Source organism: Nuphar pumila, chromosome 11 (assembly GCF_984573655.1).
Source record: "Nuphar pumila chromosome 11, dmNupPumi1.hap1.1, whole genome shotgun sequence".
Lineage (NCBI taxonomy): Eukaryota > Viridiplantae > Streptophyta > Magnoliopsida > Nymphaeales > Nymphaeaceae > Nuphar > Nuphar pumila.
Genome location: NC_143259.1, coordinates 8506978 through 8518666, shown reverse-complemented (window position 1 = coordinate 8518666; position 11689 = coordinate 8506978). Strand labels below are relative to the sequence as shown.

General features: G+C 34.2%; 1 protein-coding gene across 1 annotated transcript in view; it reads right to left on the bottom strand.

Moving 5' to 3' along the window:
- Positions 1-9130: 9130 nt before the first annotated feature.
- Positions 9131-11689, bottom strand: part of LOC149821847 (sterol 3-beta-glucosyltransferase UGT80A2-like) — a 28775-nt gene continuing 26216 nt past the window's right edge. The window contains exons 12-14 of the mRNA XM_089980746.1: positions 11427-11474; positions 10811-10960; positions 9131-9754 (exon numbers count right to left, since the gene is read on the bottom strand). Of these exons, the coding sequence (XP_089836872.1) occupies positions 9575-9754; positions 10811-10960; positions 11427-11474 (378 nt within the window). The 3' untranslated portion in view covers positions 9131-9574. The remainder of the gene's footprint in view (positions 9755-10810; positions 10961-11426; positions 11475-11689) is intronic.

Genomic DNA, 11689 nt, shown 5'->3' with positions numbered 1-11689 from the left:
TGCCAGAAAAAATAGCCACCCCATGTGACAGAGGGATTCGATCTTGGGCCTTCAGCTTGACAAGGGACCCTGCTTACCACATGGATACCACCTCGGTGGTTTTTTCCAGCCTTATTACCTCAACATGGTTAGGGCAGTTTAGATCATATTATATATAACCAATCATCAATTATATTCAATTCTCACTGCACATCTCACTTGGGAACTGTAAGACTGAAGCCCAGGTGCATTTTCATCAAGTGAGATGTACGGTGGAGATTGAACGTGACTGAGAATCAGTGTAATGCTGTTTACTTTTGTGTGTGAGCTTCACCTTTAGAAAAAGCTTTAAATATCTGCTGCATCAAAACAAAAAACTTGTCCTTTATAAGGCACTTTGCTCAAAAAGATCATTGTTTGGAATGATTGCCAACCACATTGTTCTTTGGTCTTATCGAAGAATCGCTTCTCTACCCTTTTGTGCTTGATTGTAATTAGTAATTCCTTTTCTTTTCGTGAGACAGCAAAAAATGGTTAAATAATGACTACATGATTAAAAAGATTTGGATTTGAAAAAGACTGATGAAGAAATAACACAAAAAGTAAACCACAAAAACAGCAAATCGTATAAGGGTTTTCATTTTTTTCAGTTTTTGATCACCATGTCATCTACATATTAATTAACCTTTAAATCATGTTTTTCTAATGTATATGTAACGTACCAAGTTTTCAAACCTAAAAAAAAAACACACTTTTATATTAAAAAAGTATCATCCATGAGTATGTTCCTACTATTTTCACTATGCTAAACAATATCCACGAGGTCAATTTAGTCAAAACAACTCTCTTCTGTAAGTTTCAAATAGAGGGTTCCTTGCCCACGAGTGTATGTATATATTACGTGAGAAAAAAAGTATCGTCAGACCCCCTTCTCGTCAGATGGGGATTACCGCATGCATCTACTTTTTTATATGATTTTTACATTTAGCAGCAGTCTTGGGCCATCGCTATATCATAAAAAATGAACAAAAAAGTACACCACTGCTGCCTTTGAATGATGGATCATCGGACTTTTAGTGTCAGATGACATGCCTATATATAGAGGGAGAATAACTAGAAATATGGGCATTTTCAACACTTTTTTTTACAAATCCAACAGTGGATGTACTTAGGATGGTGAATTTGCTAGGAATCAACCATTGAATCATGTCTTTTCGATGAAAAAAATATGATTTTTGAATACTTCAATATTTATGATGATTATGAGCCGTTGATTTTAAAACCTTTAAAAATCACGTTTATAAATCAAAATCTGATGATTCAGAGCGGGTTCTTATAAATTCAAGCATGTAGATCATATCCATATTTAGATTCAAGAAAAAAGGACAAAAAAATCATGAACATAGCAGTTCACAATAAGTTTTCATATTTCCAGTTCTCATATTCTATTGATTCTATAAATAGATAGGTAAATATTGGCACTAATGAAGGTAAAAAAAAGTTACAGAAATTATGATTTTCAAATCTCCTTAGATTCACTCCTTAACGGAGGAGAGGGTATTGAAACCTTGCCAAATTTTCCTATTTGGATTGTACCTCCCACTGTCAGACTCCTCACTTTGTGTTAGACTAAATAAATATTTTCTTTTTGAATAATACGATCGTGAATCTCCAACATCGATGGCACCCCGTGCGACCCGTTCGGGTGCAATACGATTGCACAAAAAATTGTGCAATACGAGATTGTACAAGCCGTTTGCCCTCCATCAGGTCTTAGGCTACGCACCTGACAGGCCTGTCCCCAAAGATGGAGGGTGATCAGGTGCTTAATGCACAAATATTTGTACAATCATATTGCACCTGATCTTTTCACGGTGAATTGGTTAATACTATAAGATTAATCGTGCATATTGTGCACATACTTAACAAGATAAGATATGCAGTACGACATCATTCATATCTGATGGAAATATTTTCGTGCCATTCACAAGCACATGATTGTTTATTTATTTGTTTAAACCCAACTCTCCACATGTGCATTAGGTCATTCCATCAATTCTAAACAACTTCTTTGCTAAGCACTTCATGATTATTTTTTATTTTTTTTATTTTTTTATCCCAACTCTCCATATGGGTATTAAGGCATTAATTAATCTCTAAGCAGTTCATCACAAATAAAAGCATATCACACCCGAATGGCAGCGGGCCTGAGGAGAAGGTGCTGACCACTTGGTCCCAGGTTCGGCTTGGGTGTGCAAGTGCCTTTAACTGGGCTCTGTAAGGGCATGGGTGTTGGTGACCCCACTCAAGTTTACTTCACAGGGAGCGGGCTCATTAAGTGATCGGGCTCCCAGGAGGGTTCCTTGTCATTAAAAAGAAATATATATCATGAATGTTCAACAAAGATTGCACAACGCGGGAATGGCCAAGGGCTGCATTTGAATTTGGAAATTTGAATATGACTGGTTTCAACTAGAACTCAAATTGATTCACCTGGTATATGGATATGATTTACGTAGTTTTTTTGGAAAGTGTTCGTATTGTATGACAAAAAAATGACACATTTTTCTAAATGCCCTCTAATTTTTGAAATTTGCCTCATGTCTAAATTCGCAAATGTCTGACTTTTTTAAGATTATTTTAGCCTTCTCACGAACGAACCTCATGAACTTCCAGCGATATATCGGTACACTCTTAGGATATCTCAAACTCTCACTAAAATGTAAATTTACACATTATTTTTTTCCATACCTCACGAAGTTCGCATAATCAAATATGCAAACTTTCTAAAATTGAAACATGTCAAAACTTCGTAAATATTCTACTAAATTTGCATATATAGTACAAAGTTCACATTGCCAAATATGCAATCTTCCTCTAACTTAAACATGTCGAAACTTTATAAATATTTTACTAAATTCATATATATAGTACAAAGTTCGCATAACCAAATCTGTAAACTTTTTTTAATTGAAACCTATCGAAACTTTGCAATTATTTGATTAAATTAGCATATATAGTCTAAAGTTTGCATACAATTGTGTGGATCATCTTTAAGTAACTGATCCTCAAAGAGATCCACAAATATATGACGATTTGTGCATATAATATGTTGTGAAGTTTCGTAAAGTTGTCACTTCGAAATGACTATCGCAAATAAGGCTGTTGCGAATATGCACTTTATATTTAGATTTTTTGGCAAATTTATGGATTTTCAAAAATATCACAAATATTGGAGATGAATAAAATATGAATTGTCTTCTTTTTGCAGAGTTATCTGTGATCATTATTTGATTGTATAAAAACTAGTTTTCTATAACTCAGGGTTGATTTTGCATAAACTAGAATTTTTTGTGGTCCCCAACATGCTTCCCTTGACTGTAATTTTTTGCCACTATTACTGGTGACTTTTTCTGGTGAGTCATCTTCAGCAGTTCACTGTTGAGCTTTTCAAAATCATTAATGGTGAGATTTTTTGGTAAGCACATGTTTATTGGTTGAATCTATTATTTTTTTGAAACATCAACTTAAATGAATTATTTTTTGTAACATTAGCATAAGTTACTTATTTTGTAGAAGAATTGCATGGTTTTAAAGTTATCTTTTAATGTTCAATAGCCTATTATGTTTTTCTCGTTAATGAAGTCATTTGTGTGTGAGTATTTGTCTAATTAGTTTCTTAATGATTTGTATGCCTCTATTCTCCAATTTGGTTTTTATATATTGTATATCTTGCATTGTAAACATGATTAGGGAACACTATTTGTTTGTTTGTTTTTCTTAATGATTCGAGTTTTTTCATCATCAATAGGTTATTTCATTTGTTTTTGCAATGTTTTTTCAATAGTTTATATCATGTATTTATTGCTCGCATGTTTACCTACATTTCATGTTTTGTTATTGTAGAAAATTTTGAATTTATTTGTTATAATGTGGCGATTGAGAAGAGTATTTTGAAGGTGACCACACTCACATCAACTGCTAACACAGTAGAAATTATAAAAAAAAAAAGTACGACCTGGATGATACTTCCTACTATAAAGTAGAGAGTAGGTTTAACATGTGGGTAGAGAGGGAGCATGTGCAGTGGCCAAAAGCGTGGGTGTCTAATATTTTCCATAAAAAATGCAATATCACTAATTGAAAACCCAAATAACTATGCTTAAACAAATAACAACTAACAATTTTATTGTGGCCCAAGTCTAAGGCAAAATCTGCAAAAAAGGTGAAGGAGTTTGTGGCCACAATCATGTCACTGATCCTAGAAGTATCTAAAGAAGAAAAAGAAAACTCAGTGGTAAAGAAGTTTGATCCATAAGTTACTCTGAGGTTATTGCTAACCTCAATGTTCGGATAGAGGAAGCTAGAGACACAACCACCTATAGTGGCTCTTGGAGTCATATTCGAGTTATCATGCATAATCCACTTGGAAGACACTTTTTCTACTATAAGGTTATCCAATGATCCACCACATATATATAGGGGTGGCAAAACCTGACACAACCCGCCTCTTAGGCGGGTTCAGGTTGGACTTAAACTAACCCGTTTAATAAATGGGTCGACCCGCCTAACCCGTTTATTAAACGGGTCAGGTTCGTGTTAGGGGTATGCCAACCCGCCAACCCGTTTATTAAACGGGTTGGCGGGTCATGTCGGGTTACCCGTTTAATAAACGGGTCGGGTTCGTGTTTGCCACAGCTGACCCGTTTAATAAACGGGTCAGGTTCGGGTTGAGGTATGCTGACCCGCCAACCCGTCGGGTCAACCCGCCAACCCGACCCGATTGCCACCCCTACATATATGTTTGTTTTAATACTTCTTTACTTGAAAGAACACTACTCTGTGTACCTTTGTGCAATGAATCTTTCAAGGTCAATTAACATAGTTCATGGGTTCTTTCTCGTGCATGTGATAGTGACTCTGTTATTGCAGTTCTTCACGAGTTTTGCTTTATAGTTATTCCTGATCATATGATCTTTCAAAAACTCACGATAATATTGAAGATCATTAAACATTTTGTCGAAAACAATTTATTGATCGTTTGAGCCTATTGTTAGCCACTGAAAATGTTCAAAATTATTAAGTTTTTTGTTACACAATTCGTCATACAACTGAGATGTCGTTGCTTCAATAATTTTCAATTGTACTTTATTGTATAAAAATCTACTAAATGAGAGCATGTTTAACCACATCTCATTAGTATAAAAACATAAAACAGTTCTACTACCCAACAAATGCTCATATAGCTTATACAATATACCAAATATTCAACTTTTAAATTTTTTATTTATGCAACATTTTCAACTATCATTATTTGTCCTATGTCATTAGTGTTTTAGCGTCTCTTATCATTTATGAGTCCAACTCAATAGACATGGTATAGTTATCATTATCGATATCATTTGATTCTTCTTTGTTTAGGTCATTTTTGCTGTCACTAATTGACTATTTTATTGCATAACCTAAATTAAAATTTATTATATTTATCATTTCTTTTGTTTTTATGCATATAACATTCCTGCATTTTTAACTTTCAAGGTTAATTATAAAAATATAACATTTATCATCATACCTACATCTAAAGCATAAATTATAAATTTTAACTTGTACCTAGCTTTGTTATATGCCCTAAAAGGTTAGATGCCATCCATATTACTGTGATCAAGATCAGTGGTACTGGTTTGCCTACATGGTTCAACATACTCTGCAGTAATCATATGATCATGTATAACAACAATTGTTCATTAAAGTTTTTCATTGCCTATATGTTGAAAATCTATATCTCTAATCGATTCGAGAAACTACATGCCCTCCTCGTGCCTAAGCTTAATGTTTGAGACATAAATATATCGTTCACTATTTGGGATAGTTGGATATTCACCATAGAAGTGAACTCGATAGATGGTGCTTGAAATAGATGCACATTCTTCACAGGATTCTCACTATTTCATTCATCAACTACTTGTAAATTACTTTTAACTGCTTGTTTAACTTCGTAATCAATAGATTCATTTTCAGATTTGCAAGGAACTAAGTAGACATTGTCATTTATCATCGATTCTATATCATCATTGTCCAAAACATATATTCATATTTGTTGGCTATCTATGTTTGGAGAATAACTATATCGAAAGCTCAATAACACTTACGTGTAACCAGTTTTATGAGATATCAAAAACACAAATTCGTTAAAGCTATTATTTCTGAAGATCAATGTAGATATTTAATTAGTGCGATCAGTGGTACAGTAATGTACTTTAACCCTTTTAGAGATCATCATTAACTGCTTACACCAACTATACAACATATTTTTCATTTAATAAAAATATCATGTGAGAAAAGGTCAACCATATATACTTCATACATTCAATTAATATAAATATATATAACAACCACTCTGAAAACCAACTACCCACAATAACCTTATAACCCTTATTCAATGTTTTTGGACAGTCAATCCTATCCTCATTACACCAATACAAAAATACTGAATATTAACTAAAGGACAAGCAAACATATATATATATATATATATATATATATATATATATATATATATATATATATATATATATATATATATATGAAAAGCCTTAAAAGTTAATTTTGGTGACAAATATTAAATGAAACACAAGAAAACATATGAACAATATTCACTGCAACAACCAAACAAAAATACACATACAATTATTAAATGCTCATATCTACAAAAAATAAAAAATGTTTAGAATGAAATAAAACATTATTTACATATAGTTTTATTTTTATGAAACTCACTGTTCGACCTAACTGGGGAAGTCGATGCGAAGGATACCAGAACCTCGTAAGAATGCAACAAATTTTTTTTACAAAAATTGCCGAAAGGAGAGAGAGAAAATGTTGAGGAAGAAGAGTTAGGGCTCTTTCCAAAAACAAAACGAATAAAAAAAGACTTTATATATGATTCAACAAGAATGCGAATAAAAAAAATCACATACCAACAATTCGAGCAGATCACCATATATTTGCATATCTCCTTAAGGATCATTTACTAGAGGAGGTTTGCACGATATCGTGCAAATTTTATACTATAAGTGAATTAGTACGCTATTTGCAAAGTTATGAGGTTTCAATAATAGGAGGTTCACATTGTACCTTGTGAATTTTGTATTTATATATGTGAATTTAGTTTGATATTCTAAGTTACAAGGTTTCAATAACAAGTTTACACGATTTCTTGTAAATTTTGTATTATACATGTGAATTTAGTGAAACGTTTACGAAGTTATAACATGTTTTAGTTAAAGGAAGTTCGCAGATTTGGTTATTTGAACTTTATACTATATATGCAAATTTAGTAGAATATTTATAAAATTTTGACAGGTTTCAGTTGCATGAAGTTTACAAATTTGGTTATGTGAACTTCTACTGTATATGGTAATTTTAATAAAATAGTTGTGAAATTATGAGAAGTTCATAGATTTGGTTATGCGAACTTCACATTATATATGCAAAATTAATAAAATATTTGTGAAATTTTCATAAGTTTTAGTTACAAAAAGTTAGCATATTTGGTTATGCGAATTTCGTATGCAAAAAAAAAAGTGTCAATCTACTTTTTAGTGAGAGTTTGTGATACCTGAATAACGTGCCAATATATCGTGCTTGAAGTTGACTCGTGCAAAGGGCAAAATGAAACTAAATAAGTAAAGACATTTGTGAATTTAGACATGAAGTGAATTTCAAAAAATGTAAGGCATTTTGATAAACATGTCATTTTTGTTGCCTTACGTTCAATTTTTTTTTACTTTTTTCAATGAGAAAGCTGGAAGATTAGGGCCCAACTATTTATTGGACATTCAACCCAGATAAATGACATTCACTAACAGACTAAGAAGCAACCCTGGTTTAATAATTGTAAAACTGTTAGCCTGGTGAGTTGTACGCCTAATAAGTGGGGGGAAATAGTAAAACCAATTATTATCAACAGTGAGAAGCAACGAAAAGATTCATTCGTATCAAGCTTCAAATACAAATGAACCACCAAGTAACGTTCGCTACCATATCCAAGAGCCCCTTCCTCCAAAAAAAATCTCTCTCTCTCTCTCTCTCTCTCTCTCTCTCTCTCTCTCTCTCTCTCTCTCTCTCTCTCTCTTGTTTATTTATATAGTTATGATTTTGCTAAATAAGTAGGAGAACCATCATTCTTTAGCAGGGCATATACTGTATTTAAGTTGCATTGGTTCCCAAACCAGGGACTCCACTCGACTTATCTAGGTTTTCAAGAAGCTGGATTCACACCTGGAATTAACAATTCATCTCCTCACCGACAATCATTAATCAAGAAGTAGGCCCTAGCATTTCTTTCGATAGTTTTTTTTTGTTTTTGGGGGTTTTTGCTACATTCCCTCAAAAGCCCAATTTAATAATCGGAATCGTAAAGCATCTTTACAAAGGGGAAACTAATGCATCTTGAAATACGATTATTGATACATTGGTGCAGCCTTAGCTACTAATTAGTGATAAAATCAAGAAGATACATTCCCCATTTATGAAAGCTATTGAATTAAAGAATATTTTTATCAAAAATAAATTGTATCATTTGTAAATTGCTTTAAGGGTAGGACTGTGCTCGCATTGGAAGTGCGAGAGTCTACTAGGAAAAAAAAGGACAACATACCCCATACTACCATCCACTCTTCCCATCAGATCCCAAGCTCCAACTTCTTATAAACACACAAGCACAATAATTTGCCTCTTCAAAACTCTCATCGAATATCTAAAAATATATATAAATGAGTTGGTTTGGACCTTGACCAACTCTTTGGTTATCGAAAGATGCCACAAGCTGAGGTTTCTTAACAATCAAGGAATTGCCAATGAACATCTTGCTTTCTAATGTCTACACACACACGTGTGATGTGTGCAAGAATATCCGAACTTGAGTGTTTTTTCTCCTGTCCAAATTTTAGGCGCGTCTTTTGAAAATTCAAGGTAATGATTGGCTAGACTACTGCACCGTAATCCCTAGTAGAAGTGATTGCACATTTTCTTCATTTTTTTGACGAATCAAATTCACATGTATTGTTTACTAAAAAACATGCCTTAGAACATCTTACTGCGTTTTGTAAACATATTTTTAAGAGCTTCAAAAATCAACGGCTCAAAATGCATTAGAATTTCATGAATAAACAAATGTGGGTTTTCCATCAAAACCACTCGATCCAAAGAGCATTCCTTAACAAATGAAGCTTGCATTTGTATATTTATACTACAGAATACGAAACTCTCTCTCTCTCTTATATATAATCTGTGCGAAAATGTTGGCCACACTTGAGTTTCGTATATAGAGAACAGGAAACTCAAGTGTAGCCAACATTCACACACACAAACACACACAGGAACCCAAGATGATCAGAGATGAAACACGTATACAAGTACAACAATACAGGACCCTTACAAGGAATTGAATCAGAACGAATACAGAGAAGGTGGCAACATAACAACTAACCTCATCTTCCTTTCACTGCTGCGTTTTGCCACATTCTCTTTCAGAGAAATGACCAACAAAAGAGCTCAACATTTTCAAATGGATGCAACAACAGTTATCCAAGAGTTAAGAACCAAAGCATTTCCTCATATTGACAAGGTAGCGCTTTACCAAACTGGGCGACATGGGTTGAGGCTGAGTGGGTGGCATTTGCCGTGGAAGATGTTTATGGAAGGCCTTGACTGCACCCGTCACTCCATCTTCAGATGACAATGCCTTCGCTAACTCACAAGCCCGATCCTTGACCTGTAGTATTATTGCAAAGTATGTGTGAACCATTTTTCTTCTGGTTCCTTTTGAGGTTTCTAATTTATAGGATAAAGACCCAGGTCAACAATCACAGCTAACTAACTTGGTCTGACCCAGGCCTAGTAAGTATAAAAACACAAGAATGCCATCGTCTCAGTCAACTTGTGATGTAATTGTGCACTCTGAAGACACCATGATGACCCAAGACTTGGCCCATAGAAAGTGGCAAGTCGTCTGTGCCTATGTACGACTCGCTCTACTCAAACCAGTACCAGAAGAAGGCAAGCTATGTCACCTGGGTATGGGTGCGAGTGCAGGTACGGTACGACAGGGAATTCCAAAAAAAGTGGGTACAAGGAAATGGCTATATATATAATAAATTCAAAACTAACTGAATATAATCTAAATATATATGTTATATCTAAAATATATATTATATACTGAAAATATAAAGTTATAAAGTGAAACTATAATATATTATATACTGAAAATATGGTGTGCACGGTACTTGTCCGCGTAAAACCCGAGAAATCTTGTTGAATCAGGGGAACTTTTCTAACACAACCAAATCTTGTATTTGTGTAGAGTTGACTGAATGAACATGGCTAATTTTTGTCAGCCCAGCCAAGTCGATGCTTGGTTGATACATGCAGCTCCGGACCAACTCAGGCTTGAGTCCGAGTCTACAAACCAATAACACTAAGGGGCAACTGAAATATAGCATTAGAGTCCACACATGTGTTAAGTCCTAGCCTATGGTATTAAACCTCCAGTGAAAACACCAGAGAACAGTTGATCATTCCCTAGGGCCTAACAAGGAGCGAGACTAAAGCCTGGCACAATCATCAATTTGTACATCCAAAAATTAATCATTTAGCATAGAATAGGAAAAAGAATGGGTCTGGATGACCAGCAGGATAAGTTGCAACCCCATTTGATGACTCCATCATTCTGGGCAGGACATGAAACTACGCAATTACTATCATGAATTGTCTAGTATCATCCTTCAACACCAACAGAATCTTAATATGCAATAATTTATGAAGTACATACCACAGGATCTAGCATGAAGTTTATTGCATCAATTAGCTTATGTAGTGAGAACTGATCCACAGGAATAGGAGGGGGGCCCACTCCTTTGGCATGCACTCTCTCTCCCCAGAAAGGCTGATCTCCAAAGAATGGCACAATAGTTGTTGGGCACTGCAGCAGTTCGTTGTCATAGTAAGTGGGGATTAGAAACTTGAAAGGTTGAAAGTTACAGTTGGATACACCAGAGAAGACATTGCTTTTAGAAGTTTTTTTTGTTGTTCAAATAACCACGAACTTTTAGCAGGATTCTTAATGCCGCAGAAAAAATGATTTTTTTTTCAAAATACAGAAATTGACAACAGGATTCTTAAGGTAACAGAGAAAACAAAAACTTTTTCAAAATACAGAAACTAACAGAGTGAGAGAGAGAGAGAGAGCAATGTGCATAATGATATTTTAGGAAAAACAAAAGTAATGAATTTAAATAATTTTTAATCCATAAACACTTGTTCCAAATATATTTTCAATGTGAGCATGATTAGGATTTGTTATGAGTAGGCGAGGATACTCCTTTTTATTAAAACCGCATCCGACTACTATAGAAAACACATTCTCTGGCTATACAAGTGGCAGTTACCGCAGCTTTAAGCCCGGCAGCTGTTGTTCCAGCACCACCATGATGAACCTGCAAGCAACAAACAGACATCTTGACTAGTCTTTAACTTGATCCACGACCCGAACAAGATAAAAGAAAAAATTAGAATGCCAAATATAGGAAGGTTTACTGCCTTCCTTTCATTTTCCAGAAGCCTTCTCATCAACTACAAGAAAAGGCTTCAGCTAATTTCATCCCGAAAGGTATTATATACAAATAAATTTTGATGAACATTTCACAAGACA